The 14199-nt window shown below is 48.4% G+C and overlaps 2 protein-coding genes across 2 annotated transcripts in view; both read left to right on the top strand.

Moving 5' to 3' along the window:
* LOC120999664 (oocyte zinc finger protein XlCOF6-like) overlaps positions 1-14199 on the top strand; it is a 2208135-nt gene that overhangs the window by 1362510 nt on the left and 831426 nt on the right. The window lies entirely within an intron of this gene.
* LOC120999657 (zinc finger protein 260-like) overlaps positions 1-14199 on the top strand; it is a 344532-nt gene that overhangs the window by 306783 nt on the left and 23550 nt on the right. Inside the window, exon 4 of the mRNA XM_040430651.1 lies at positions 13991-14048. Coding sequence (XP_040286585.1) covers positions 13991-14048 — 58 coding nt within the window. The remainder of the gene's footprint in view (positions 1-13990; positions 14049-14199) is intronic.

Below are 14199 nucleotides of genomic sequence, written 5' to 3'. Positions count from 1 at the left end.
CATCGCACGGCTGAGGGTTTTCCCCATCCTCAGCCGTGACAGCCTCCATGCGAGACCTGTGTTCCTTGTTGCGCTGTTTCGAGTTCTCCACCAACATGGCCAGTGACGATAATGCCATTCTCAGCGTTACTATTCCACTTCAATGCCTCCTTGAAAAAACGCTTCTGGCGATGATGGAAGAGAATGTGGCACAGGAGAAGGAAGAGGGATCATTTCGTAGGGTTTCCGGACAGTCATCCCCAAGTAGCTCCGAGGGTGGGTTCCTGCACCCACAAATGCCAGGTACACAATTGTCCAGCCAGGGCACAGTTCTGGAGGATGACGAGGTGGAGGATGTGAAGGAGGAGATGGAGGAGGAGGGGAGGAACCATGTTCACAGCAGGGTGGCACCCAGACCAGCTCATGGCCATCACTGGTGCGTGGCTGGGGGGAAACAGAGAACACAGACGATACACCTCCCACAGAGGACAGCTTTTCATTGCCTCTGGGCAGCCTTGCACACATGAGCGATTACATGCTGCAGTGTCTCCGCAACGACCGCCGAGTTGCCCACATTCTAACTTGTGCTGATTACTGGGTGGCCATGCTGCTGGATCCCCGTTGCACGGACAACGTACCATCCTTAATTCCGTCACTGGAGCGTGATCGTAAGATGCGCGAGTACAAGAGCACGCTGGTAGACACGCTGCTGGTGGCATTCCCACCTGACACCGGGGGCACAGTGGAAGTACAAGGCGAAGGCAGAGGATGAGGAAGAGGTCGTCAACGCAGCTGGGGCACTGCCAGGACCTCAGAAGGCAGGGTTAGTATGACCGAAATGTGGAAAAGCTTTGTCAGCACGCCACAACAACCAGCACCACCAGCTGATATGGAACGTCTTAGCAGTATGTGTGCACGTGCCTACACGTACTGAATGACGGGTCAGCCCCTGCAACTTCTGGGTTTCCAAATTGGGCACATGGCCTGAGCTTGCCCTTTACGCCTTGGAGGTGCTGGCCTGCCCTGCGATCCACAACCAGAATGAGCTATCAACTGCAAGGAGTGATGGGTAAAGCCAGACTAAGAAGGGAGTAGTAATGGTCACATGATCTACACCTGAAAAGGAGGTGTGGACATCCCAGCAACACATAGACAAAGTGAAACCAAAAGAAGCGTCAGATCACTGACGTGCAGCCAGTCTTTCAGATCTTCTACCACCTGTCACTAGTGTGACAGCGAGAGGTGGAACCGTGGGGAGAGGGCTGTGTGAGAAAGTGGGAACCATGGGGAGCAGTCTGTGTGAGAGAGGGGGAACCATGGGGAGCGGTCTGTGTGAGAGAGGGGGAACCATGGGGAGCGGTCTGTGTGAGAGTGGGGGAACCATGGGGAATGGCCTGTGCAAAAGAGGGGAAACCATGGAGAGCGGTCTGTGTGAGAGAGGGGGAACCATGGGGAATGGTCTTTGTGAGAGAGGGGGAACCATGGGGAACGGTCTGTGTGAGAGAGGGGGAACCATGGGGAACGGTCTGTGTGAGAGAGGGGGAACCATGGGGAGCGGTCTGTGTGAGAAAGGGGGAACCATGGGGAGCGGTCTGTGTGAGAGAGAGGGGGAACCATGGGGAGCGGTCTGTGTGAGAGAGGGGGAACCATGGGGAGAGGTCTGTGTGAGAGAGGGAGAACCATGGGGAGCGGTCTGTGTGAGAGAGGGGGAACCATGGGGAGCGGTCTGTGAGAGAGGAGGAACCATGGGGAGCGGTCTGTGTGAGAGAGGGGAACCATGGGGAGGGGTCTGTGTGAGAGAGGGGGAACCATGGGGAGCGGTCAGTGTGAGAGAGGGGGAACCATGGGGAGAGGTCTGTGTGAGAGAGGGAGAACCATGGGGAGCGGTCTGTGTGAGAGAGGGGGAACCATGGGGAGCGGTCAGTGTGAGAGAGAGGGGGAACCATGGGGAGCGGTCTGTGTGAGAGAGGGGGAACCATGGGGAGAGGTCTGTGTGAGAGAGGGAGAACCATGGGGAGCGGTCTGTGTGAGAGAGGGGGAACCATGGGGAGCGGTCAGTGTGAGAGAGAGGGGGAACCATGGGGAGCGGTCAGTGTGAGAGAGAGGGGGAACCATGGGGAGCGGTCTGTGTGAGAGAGGGGGAACCATGGGGAGAGGTCTGTGTGAGAGAGGGGGAACCATGGGGAGGGGTCTGTGTGAGAGAGGGGGAACCATGGGGAGAGGTCTGTGTGAGAGAGGGGGAACCATGGGGAGAGGTCTGTGTGAGAGAGGGGGAACCATGGGGAGCGGACTGTGTGAGAGAGGGGGAACCATGGGGAGCGGTCTGTGTGAGAGAGGGGGAACCATGAGGAGGGGTCTGTGTGAGAGAGGGGGAACCATGGGGAGGGGTCTGTGTGAGAGAGGGGGAACCATGGGGAGAGGTCTGTGTGAGAGAGGGGGAACCATGGGGAGAGGTCTGTGTGAGAGAGGGGGAACCATGGGGAGCGGACTGTGTGAGAGAGGGGGAACCATGGGGAGTGGTCTGTGTGAGAGAGGGGGAACCGTGGGGAGCGGTCTGTGTGAGAGAGGGGGAACCGTGGGGAGTGGTCTGTGTGAGAGAGAGGGAACTGTGGGGAGCGGTCTGTGTGAGAGAGGGGGAACCGTGGGGAGCGGTCTGTGTGAGAGAGGGGGAACCATGGGGAGCGGTCTGTGTGACAGAGGGGGAACCATGGGGAGCGGTCTGTGTGAGAGAGGGGGAACCATGGGGAGCAGTTTTACCCATTTCCTTCTAGTCTCGGCTGTATATTGGAGGAGACTACAGTAACTTATCTGTAGATCTTATATCCAAGGGACCTTGTGACGTTACAGGGTCACATGACATGCTGAAGTCACATGGGTTGGAAGCAGCTGTGGAATGTAGCAGAAGGGTCATATCTCCATCCCATGTCCTGTGGTAAGACATCAGAAGGTCTCTCTAGTGTTGAGGGAATCGAGCTTCGGATCCTCAATCTGAAGTAAATTTGTTCAATAACTTTGATTTTAACCACCTCCGGACCGCTGTACGCACAGACGCGTCCTGGAGGTGGTTGTTTCATTCCTCCTGGACGTGCCGGCGCGTCCTCTCGCGAGACGCAAGATTTCGGTCACAGCCGGCCCGCGCATGCGCATCACGGGCCGGCAAAAGTTAAAGGACTATTGCATCAGCAACCTGCCAGCCAATGATCGTCGCTGGCAGGTTGCTGATTTTTAAAAAATCGAATCACAAGCCAGATAACAGAATATATTAGTAAATATGATCTGTTATATGGCTTCTCTGCTTCTCTGCTGGTCCTTTTCGTCGGTTGGATCCAGCAGAAAAGCAGACATCACTGTGAGTACACACAAAACACTACCCTTAGCCCCTGATCACCATCCATCACCCCCATCATCCAAATTAACCCCTTGATCGCCCCCTGTCAATCACTTAGTGAAAGACAAAAAGTGATCAGTGTAAACTGACACTTTTTTTTTTCACTAGTATTGGCTGTTAGGTTTTAGGATAGTTTAGGCCCCTTGGTTAGGTAGTTTAGCGATCAGTTAGCGCCCACCCCACCGCAGTCACTTATTCGCTGTTTAGCGTATCGCTAATCAGCATTTGTACTTTTATAGTATCTGTAAGTGATCAAAACTGATCACGGTCAGATCTATAATTGTATTAGTGTCACCTTAGTTCGCCCTCCACCCAAAACGCAGTGTTTGCCCGATCAGGCCTGATCGGTCGCCCACACGTGCGTTCACCCACGCCCGCCCCACCGCAGTGACAAAAAATTATTTTTTTTTGATCACTGCACATTCATTTTACACGCTCTGCGGCGATAAAAAAAAATCAGTTTTGATATTTTTTATCAACCGCAGCGGCCTCCGGTACTTCGCTAGCCTCCCCTTTGTAAGACAGGCTTGCTTTTTTTCTTGGGTAGTCTCAGGGAATACCCCTAAATTTAGTAGTCCAAAATGTCAAACAGGGGGTATTCTTCTGAAGAGGCCTACAGGATTCTGACCCAGTCGGATGAGGAATGGGAACCCTCATCTGACGAATCTAGCGGGTCAGAATATGAACCTGTAGAAAGCAGTGGCTCTCTGACCCAAAGTTCGGACGAGGAGGTGGAGGTCCCTGGCAGCACCAGGCGTACCCGGCCCCGTGTCGCTAGACCACAGGTTGTGCAGGATCCGCTTCAAGAGCAGCAGAGTGGGGCTGTCGCTGCCGGATCACGTGGTGAGGCATACACCAGCAGCGCAGCCCTCCCTGGACCTAGTACCAGCACTGCCGTACAACATGGTGAAGTAGCGAGCACCAGAAGGGCAGTTGAAGCTGGTACGGTGGCACGTGCACTAGTTACCCCGTCGCAGCCACCGCACAGACAGGCCCGTAGAGCCCCTAGAATCCCTGAGGTGCTGGCAAACCCTGATTGGCAGTCCCCAACTTCAGCCGCACCATTAGTTCCCCCTTTCACCGCCCAGTCTGGAGTTCGGGTTGAGACGGCTCAGATCAGTACGGCCCTGGGATTTTTTGAGCTGTTCTTGACTGCGGAGCTCTTGGACTTAGTCGTGGCAGAGACAAACCGGTATGCCACACAATTTATAACCGCAAACCCGGGAAGCTATTATGCCCAGCCTTTTCGGTGGAAACCAGTCCAAGTTTCCGAACTTAAAATTTTTCTGGGCCTTCTCCTCAACATGGGTCTAACCAAAAAGCATGAATTGCGGTCATATTGGTCCACGAACCCGATTCATCACATGCCCATGTTCTCTGCTGCTATGTCCAGGGCACGTTTTGAGACCATCCTGCGTTTCCTGCACTTTAGCGACACCACCACCTCCCGTCCCAGAGGCCACCCAGCTTTTGACCGGCTCCACAAAATTCGGCCCCTCATAGACCATTTCAACCAGAAATGTGCAGATTTGTATACCCCTGAGCAAAACATCTGCGTAGACGAGTCCCTAATACATTTTACCGGGCGCCTTGGCTTCAAACAATACATCCCAAGCAAGCGTGCCCGGTATGGGGTCAAATTGTATAAACTCTATGAAAGGGCCACAGGCTATACCCACAAATTTTGGATCTATGAGGGAAAAGATCAGACCCTGGAGCCGGTCGGTTGCCCTGACTACCTGGGGAGCAGTGGGAAGACAGTCTGGGACTTGGTGTCACCCTTATTCGGCAAGGGGTACCATCTTTATGTGGACAATTTTTACACAAGTGTGGCCCTCTTTAGGCATTTGTTTCTAGAACGGATTTGTGCCTGTGGCACCGCGCGAACTAGTCGCGTGGGCTTCCCCCAACGGCTTGTAACCACCCGTCTTGCAAGGGGGGAGAGGGCTGCCTTGTGTAACGAAGAACTGCTCGCGGTGAAATGGAGAGACAAGCGTGACGTTTACATGCTCTCCTCCATTCACGCAGACACGACAATCCAAATTGAAAGGGCAACCCGTGTCATTGAAAAGCCCCTCTCAGTCCACGACTATAATGCGCTCATGGGAGGGGTGGACTTCAATGACCAGATGTTGGCTCCCTATTTAGTTTCCCGCAGAACCAGACGCTGGTATAAGAAGGTGTCTGTATATTTAATTCAATTGGCGCTGTATAATAGTTTTGTTCTCTACAGTAAGGCTGGGAGAACACGATCCTTCCTCAAATTCCAGGAAGAGATCATCGAGAACCTCCTTTATCCAGGAGGTTCCATGGCCCCATCCACCAGTGTAGTTAGCCGTCTACACGAGCGACATTTCCCCAGTGTCGTTGCTGGTACCTCAACCCAACCGCCACCCCGAAAAAAATGTCGTGTCTGTAGCAGGAGTGGAATAAGGCGTGACACCCGCTATTTCTGTCCTGACTGTCCGGACCACCCTGCCCTATGCTTAGGAGAGTGTTTTCGGAAGTACCACACACAGGTACACCTAGCATAGGGATCACATCTCACCAGGACAGGCACACAGGGCTATTAGGGCCCTTTCTCTCACAGCTGCTGCAAACCTCTCCTTTCACCTGGGATAAAGTGCATAACGTACTTCGCCACATCTTTGGGCGATTTGCGCTTTGCACATTGTCCCATGGGGAAGGAGAGGTTTGTTCTATAAAGGTAAAAAAAAACAAAAAAAAAAAAAACACCAGTAAGCAAAAAGGTTAATGTTTAGTTCAAAAAGTTAAAGTTAATATGTTCTCTTCCAAAGTTAATAAAATTATTGTGTTGCGGCCTGGTTTTTTCATTTTTTTTTTTTTTTTTTACCTTCCAGGTGGACCAACCGATCGACTAGCTGCAGCACTGATGTGCATTCGGACAGAAGCATTGCGCTGCTGTCAGATTACACGCAAGTCGGTGTATGCGGCGCTGCAAGACGAGATTTCTCCTCTGCAGTAAAAGATACGTTTGCCGAGGCATATGAGCTGAGGAGGTGGCGGTGTTCATATGCTTTGGCAAACACTTTGTATATAAAAAAAAAAAAATCCCGGCAATGATTTATTCATCCACATCGATTGATGTGAATGGAGAAATCTGGTTTGCCAGGGCATACGAGCTAAGTGGGTATGGATGTTGGGCGGAGCTCCTATGTCCTGGCAGACGCCTTTCCCCTCCTTTTTCTTTTTTTGGCAGAGATTTTTTCATCCACATTGATCGATGCGAATGAAGAAATCTGTGCCGTTCATTTTTTTCTTTCAGCCCAGAGGCTGAACGGAAAAAAAAAATCTCATTACCTGTATGCTCAATATAAGGAGAATAGCAGAAACTCCTAATACTGGCTATACATGTAATGATTGTGGAGACCCTCAAATGCCAGGGCAGTACAAAAAGCCAACAAATAACACCATTTTGGAAAGAAGACACCCCAAGGTATTCGCTGAGGGGCATATTGAGTCCATGAAAGATTGAAATTTTTGTCCCAAGTTAGCGGAAAGGGAGACTTTGTGAGAAAAAAAATCAATTTCTGCTAACTTGTGCCAAATTTTTTTTTTTCTATAAACTCGCCATGCCCCTCATTGAATACCTTGGGGAGTCTTCTTTCCAAAATGGGGTCACATGTGGGGTATTTATACTGCCCTGGCATTTTAGGGGCCCCAAAGCGTGAGAAGAAGTCTGGGATCCAAATGTCTAAAAATGCCCTCCTAAAAGGAATTTGGGCCCCTTTGCCCACCTAGGCTGCAAAAAAGTGTCACACATGTAGTATCTCCGTATTCAGGAGAAGTTGGAGAATGTGTTTTGGGGTGTCATTTTGCATATACCCATGCTGGGTGAGATAAATATCTTGGTCAAATGCCAACTTTGTATAAAAAAATGGGAAAAGTTGTCTTTTGCCAAGATATTTCTCTCACCCAGCATGGGTATATGTAAAATGACACCACAAAACACATTCCCCAACTTCTCCTGAATACGGCGATACCACATGTGTGACACTTTTTTGCAGCCTAGGTGGGCAAAGGGGCCCACATTCCAAAGAGCACCTTTCGGATTTCACAGGTCATTTACCTACTTACCACACATTAGGGCCCCTGGAAAATGCCAGGGCAGTATAACTACCCCACAAGTGACCCCATTTTGGAAAGAAGACACCCCAAGGTATTCCGTGAGGGGCATGGCGAGTTCCTAGAATTTTTTATTTTTTGTCACAAGTTAGTGGAAAATGATGATTTTTTTTTTTTTATACAAAGTCTCATATTCCACTAACTTGTGACAAAAAATAAAAACTTCCATGAACTCACTATGCCCATCAGCGAATACCTTGGGGTCTCTTCTTTCCAAAATGGGGTCACTTGTGGGGTAGTTATAGTGCCCTGGCATTCCAGGGGCCCAAATGTGTGGTAAGGAGTTTGAAATCAAATTCTGTAAAAAATGGCCTGTGAAATCCGAAAGGTGCTCTTTGGAATATGGGCCCCTTTGCCCACCTAGGCTGCAAAAAAGTGTCACACATCTGGTATCTCTGTATTCAGGAGAAGTTGAGGAATGTGTTTTGGGGTGTCTTTTTACATATACCCATGCTGGGTGAGATAAATATCTTGGTCAATTGCCAACTTTGTATAAAAAAATGGGAAAAGTTGTCTTTTGCCAAGATATTTCTCTCACCCAGCATGGGTATATGTAAAATGACACCCCAAAACACATTCCCCAACTTCTCCTGAGTACGGAGATACCAGATGTGTGACACTTTTTTGCAGCCTAGGTGGGCAAAGGGGCCCATATTCCAAAGAGCACCTTTCGGATTTCACAGGTCATTTTTTACAGAATTTGATTTCAAACTCCTTACCACACATTTGGGCCCCTAGAATGCCAGGGCAGTATAACTACCACACAAGTGACCCCATTTTGGAAAGAAGACACCCCAAGGTATTCCGTGAGGGGCATGGCGAGTTCCTAGAATTTTTTATTTTTTGTCACAAGTTAGTGGAAAATGATGTTGTTTTTTTTTGTTTTGTTTTTTCATACAAAGTCTCATATTCCACTAACTTGTGACAAAAAATAAAAACTTCCATGAACTCACTATGCCCATCAGCAAATACCTTGGGGTCTCTTCTTTCCAAAATGGGGTCACTTGTGGGGTAGTTATACTGCCCTGGCATTCTAGGGGCCCAAATGTGTGGTAAGGAGTTTGAAATCAAATTCTGTAAAAACTGACCAGTGAAATCCGAAAGGTGCTCTTTGGAATATGGGCCCCTTTGCCCACCTAGGCTGCAAAAAAGTGTCACACATCTGGTATCTCCGTACTCAGGAGAAGTTGGGGAATGTGTTTTGGGGTGTCATTTTACATATACCCATGCTGGGTGAGAGAAATATCTTGGCAAAAGACAACTTTTCCCATTTTTTTATACAAAGTTGGCATTTGACCAAGATATTTATCTCACCCAGCATGGGTATATGTAAAAAGACACCCCAAAACACATTCCTCAACTTCTCCTGAGTACAGAGATACCAGATGTGTGACACTTTTTTGCAGCCTAGGTGGGCAAAGGGGCCCATATTCCAAAGAGCACCTTTCGGATTTCACTGGTCATTTTTTACAGAATTTGATTTCAAACTCCTTACCACACATTTGGGCCCCTAGAATGCCAGGGCAGTATAACTACCCCACAAGTGAAACCATTTTTTTTTACCCAAACATTTTTTTTTAATCAAAGACATGTAGAACAATAAATTTAGAGCAAAATTTATATATGGATGTCGTTTTTTTTGCAAAATTTTACAACTGAAAGTGAAAAATGTCATTTTTTTGCAAAAAAATCGTTAAATTTCGATTAATAACAAAAAAAGTAAAAATGTCAGCAGCAATGAAATACCACCAAATGAAAGCTCTATTAGTGAGAAGAAAAGGAGGTAAAATTCATTTGGGTGGTAAGTTGTATGACCGAGCAATAAACGGTGAAAGTAGTGTAGGTCAGAAGTGTAAAAAGTGGCCTGGTCTTTCAGGGTGTTTAAGCACTGGCGGCTGAGGTGGTTAATGCCGTCTCCGTGGAGCCAAAAATCTTTTCACCTGAAGTCACGTGAGACTTTGGTGAATTAATTCGGTTTTTATTTCTGAATCTTTAAAAACATAATAATTTAGTAATCTGAAGCTCAACCCTCGTCTCTACCAAGCATGGAGTTTAGACATTACCCTACAGGACCTTTGATGATGTCACGGTCATGTGATCAGTCACATGAGGGGAGGAGTAAAGCAGTGGAGGTCTTTCACTGTGCAGCACTTCCTGTCATGTGACCAGTGTGACGTCATCGCAGGTCCTGCAGCCCCAGGAGGTGAGATCTGCAGGTCAGTTATTGGTCTTGGTTCTGGGTTTATTAGAATGGAGCGGTTCTATAGGTGACATATAGCAGGTCCAGCCAGCAGGGGGCAGCACCGGCCATAGAGAGTCTCTGCTCCCACAGTCTGGAGGTCAGGAGGGGAGTTCTACTCAGACATGTCTGCTCTCCCCCTGGAATATTAGGAGACCCCCAGACCCCTGTAAGAGGGGCTGTTCTCCTGGATTAGAGGGGTCTTCCATCACACACTGTTCTGTGATATCACTAGGATATGGAGTCAGTGTGAGATCAGCAGGAGTCGTCTGTATTCGGCTTATTTCACACGAGCGATACGGATTGTGTCAGGAGCTGAGAGAACGGATGGTTTTACACACAAGTTCAATCAGTTCTGTCTGTTCCCTCCAGCCCTATTGTATTATGCATTCTGTATTAATAACCATGTTATAAGGGAAAATAATACAATCTACAGAACACCTAATCCAAACCCGAACTTCTGTGAAGAAGTCCGGGTTCGGGTCTGGGTACCAAACATGCCGATTTTCCTCACACGCGTGCAAAACGCATTACAATGTCTTGCACTCGCGCGGAAAAATCGCGCATTTTCCCGCAACGCACCCGCATCTTATCCGGGCAAAAAACATGACGCCCGTGTGAAAGAGGCCTTAGAGTTCCTCTCAGCGTAGAGTTGCCCCTCTTTGTGCCTCCGTTTAAATAGTGTTGCCCCTGTAGTTTTCATAAAATATAAAAGTACTACCTAGCCCCGTCCCCCCAGTGAATGGAGCACATCACCCCCCGGCTTGTGCTTTCTGCCTCTCTGCTCCGCAGACACAGATGATGTCACTGCATCGCGCCTGCCTGCTAGGGAGAGCACAGGCCGGGGAATGGTGGAGCCGGGAGCTGACGACTCCTTGCCTCACCCTTGTATTCTACCGTATCTGCGTCCGTATTGGGACACGCTGCGGTCTTACCTGAACAGCCGACAATATCTGGGACTGTTATTTAAATTGATTACAGGTTACAGAGATACGGACTATAAGCCATCTGCTAAACACAGATCATGGTGAACGTTGCATAATGCAAAGATAATGGGACTATAGGCACAGAAAAATCCCGCCAATAAATACCAGAGGCACCGAGCTGTTCTGAAATATAAAACACAAGATGTATTGGTGATATACACAACACTAACAAAAACACCAAGTGTGAAAGTGTATTCATAAAGATCCCAGTGATGACCATAAGATCATCAATGTCCCCAGTGGAGATCCCAATACACCTACATGACTAACTGAGCCACGAGGTCTCCTCTGGGACCCAACACTTTTCCTTCAATATTATTGGTTCCTCCGGGGACAATGAGGGACAAAAATCTAAATAGAAACACATAACATTACACATGTAAATAAGTAGATTATATTATAAAGCTCAAATCCAACACCAGAAATGTCCAAGCCAAAACTGACCAGCAGATCTCCATATTATTGTAGAAAGATAAATCCACATATGCTTCCTTTTTAGAGTAGTGAGGTTAAAGGGATAACAAATCAGAAGATGTCACGACTGTGACTGATACAGACAGGTCTGGGAGGAGAAGGTTGCAGCGACTTGCTACCCGCGATAGCTTGTGAGTTTGCTCCGTGGTTCAGGGTATGTCATCTGGGTTTTGCCTTGTGAACCTTTTTGTCCTGACTGGGAGTTTGTAGGCATCCTTCTCAGGTGAGTCCTGTCTGCCACTCCCAGCTACTATATTAGTTTCAGTTTCACTTGCAGTCATTGCCAGATATAGTCCTTACTTCCAGTGCTACTCTGACCTTGGAAGGAGATCGTTTGATGGTGTTGCTGTGGAGCTCTTGTCCGGCGTGGACTGTCGTGTTTGGGATCGCCTTCTCTGCTCGTGACTGGATAAGTCTATCTCTGCTGTTGTTTGTTTGTTGCTGTCTTCCCCTGTTGTTTTCCTAGACGTGAGTGATGGTGACTAGCGCTCCCATCGGCCTTTCCCCAGTCCAGTGTTGTTAGGGCGACTGAGGGTTTAGGCATCCTGCTCACCGCACGGGTTCACACCCCGTCTAGGGTATCAGGGCAGACAGGTGCCAGCTTAGAGTTAGTCAGGGGTGGCCATTCTATTTCCCATCCGTAGATAAGGGTCCCCCTTCCCCTCCGTCTGGTGCGACACGACTGCTGCTGGGATAGCGGTCGTGACAGAAGATCAGCAGATTATATCAGTTATATTCTCCGTAGGTCCAGGTTATAATCTACAAATAAGAAAACATAAAATAACATAGTAATACAGTCTGCCTTTAAGTTAATCAAACAGAGAAATGCCCATAGCCTGTGTGCCAGATTAATCTACAATGTGTCCCTGACCTACAAGTCACTGACTGTGCTCTCTTACCCTGCACTCACTTGTTTCCCTCAGGTTCCTTAGGTGCAGGCCTCTCTTCTTATGATAGACAATGGTCCTTTCTATCAATGACCCACCAAGGATGGAGAAGGACAGAGACCACATGGCTGCGAGGATATTAGACCTCACCCTGGAGATCATCTCCTTGATAACTGGAGAGGTGAGAGTCTCACATGACATCACTCTTATCTCTAGTAATAAAACGGGGAAATGTCTGGAAAGGTGAAGGATTCTTAGAATCTCTGTAGTGATCGGCGTCTCCCCATACACAGGATTACACAGTAGTGAAGAAGTCGTCTGGTGAGTGTGTGACACCCCGTGTGTCAGGAGGACGGAGCAGGACCCAGAGCCCCATCACCGAGCCTCCACCTCATTCCCTGATACATGAGCAGAAGATCCTAGAACTTACCACCAGGATCACTGAGCTGCTGAGCGGAGAGGTGAGCGCTGCTGGGAATGCTGGGACATTATACAATAACGCCAAGGGAGGGGACTGGTAATGACTGTGTCCTTGTGTTGTCAGGTTCATATAAGGTGTCAGGATGTCGCTGTCTATTTCTCCATGGAGGAGTGGGAGTATTTAGAAGGACACAAGGATCTGTACAAGGACAGAGACCACATGGCTGCAAGGATATTAGACCTCACCCTGGAGATCATCTCCTTGATAACTGGAGAGGTGAGAGCTTCACATGAAATCACTCTTATCTCTAGTAATAAAACAGGGAAATGTCTGGAAAGGTGAAGGATTCTTAGAATCTCTGTAGTGATCGGCGTCTCCCCATACACAGGATTACACAGTAGTGAAGAAGTCGTCTGGTGAGTGTGTGACACCCCGTGTGTCAGGAGGACGGAGCAGGACCCAGAGCCCCATCACCGAGCCTCCACCTCATTCCCTGATACATGAGCAGAAGATCCTAGAACTTACCACCAGGATCACTGAGCTGCTGAGCGGAGAGGTGAGCGCTGCTGTGAATGCTGGGACATTATACAATAACGACAAGGGAGGGGTCTGGTAATGACTATCCTTGTGTTGTCAGGTTCCTATAAGGTGTCAGGATGTCGCTGTGTATTTCTCCATGGAGGAGTGGGAGCATTTAGAAGAACATAAGGATCTGTACATAGACGTCATGATGGAGAATCACCGGTCCCTCACATCGCCAGGTAAGAGGAGCCCTTCCATGACTGTAGAGGAGAGAACAGTTCTGAGAGTCAGATTCCCCATCATCTGATCCTCACATATAGACAATGTATTCAGTCGCTGTGTGTATTTTCTACAGATGGATCCAGTCAGAGAAATCCACCAGAGAAATGTCCCAGTCCTCTGTATTCCCAGGACTGCTCACAGGAAAAACAGAATGTCCAACTGGATCATCAAGTAAGTGCAGCTGAGGTTTCTACCTATCCTCTACATACTGATGTCAGTGGGCATAACTAGAAATGGCAGGTTGGCATCTTCCCCAACCCCCACCAGTACACAGGTCGCCCTCTTTTGCCATCTCTCCTCACACAAATTTGTGCTTCAAAACAGCTCTGGGACAAACTCCTCCTAAGTGTATGAAAGGGTCTTCCTGCCACATAAGCCTGCACCTGCTTCAGAGTCACGTCACTTGAGAATGTCATGTGACATCAGAGGATCCTTAAGGTGCATGGGATTTTTACAGTATATACAGTTCACACACACTGTCACTTACAGGCATTCTGGGTTACTTTGGGGCCTGTATAATCACCACGTGAGGAGATCCTTCTTCTTCAGGGCAGAAAGGTTCATGTCTTCTAGGGGTGTTTGATCTTCGCCTGGATATAAGATCAGCTAGCAGTGGAGTATAGTTTTCTGTTTTCTCATGTCTTTAATGTGGGATCTTTACTGCAGGAAAGTTCTGGTGGAACGACGAGTGAGCTCAAAAAACCCGGATCAGTGTCCGTGAATGGTAAGAACCTTTCATACATCTCATTTAACTGTAAATGTTTTTATTAACCCCTTAAGGACCCTGCCATATTTCACCTTACTGCCCAGGCCATTTTTTGCTAATCTGACATGTGTCACTTTATGTAGTGATAACTTTAAAACGCTTTTACTTA

The sequence above is a fragment of the Bufo bufo genome, chromosome 4, assembly GCF_905171765.1.
Source record: "Bufo bufo chromosome 4, aBufBuf1.1, whole genome shotgun sequence".
NCBI lineage: Eukaryota > Metazoa > Chordata > Amphibia > Anura > Bufonidae > Bufo > Bufo bufo.
This window is presented reverse-complemented; position numbering and strand designations above follow the sequence as displayed.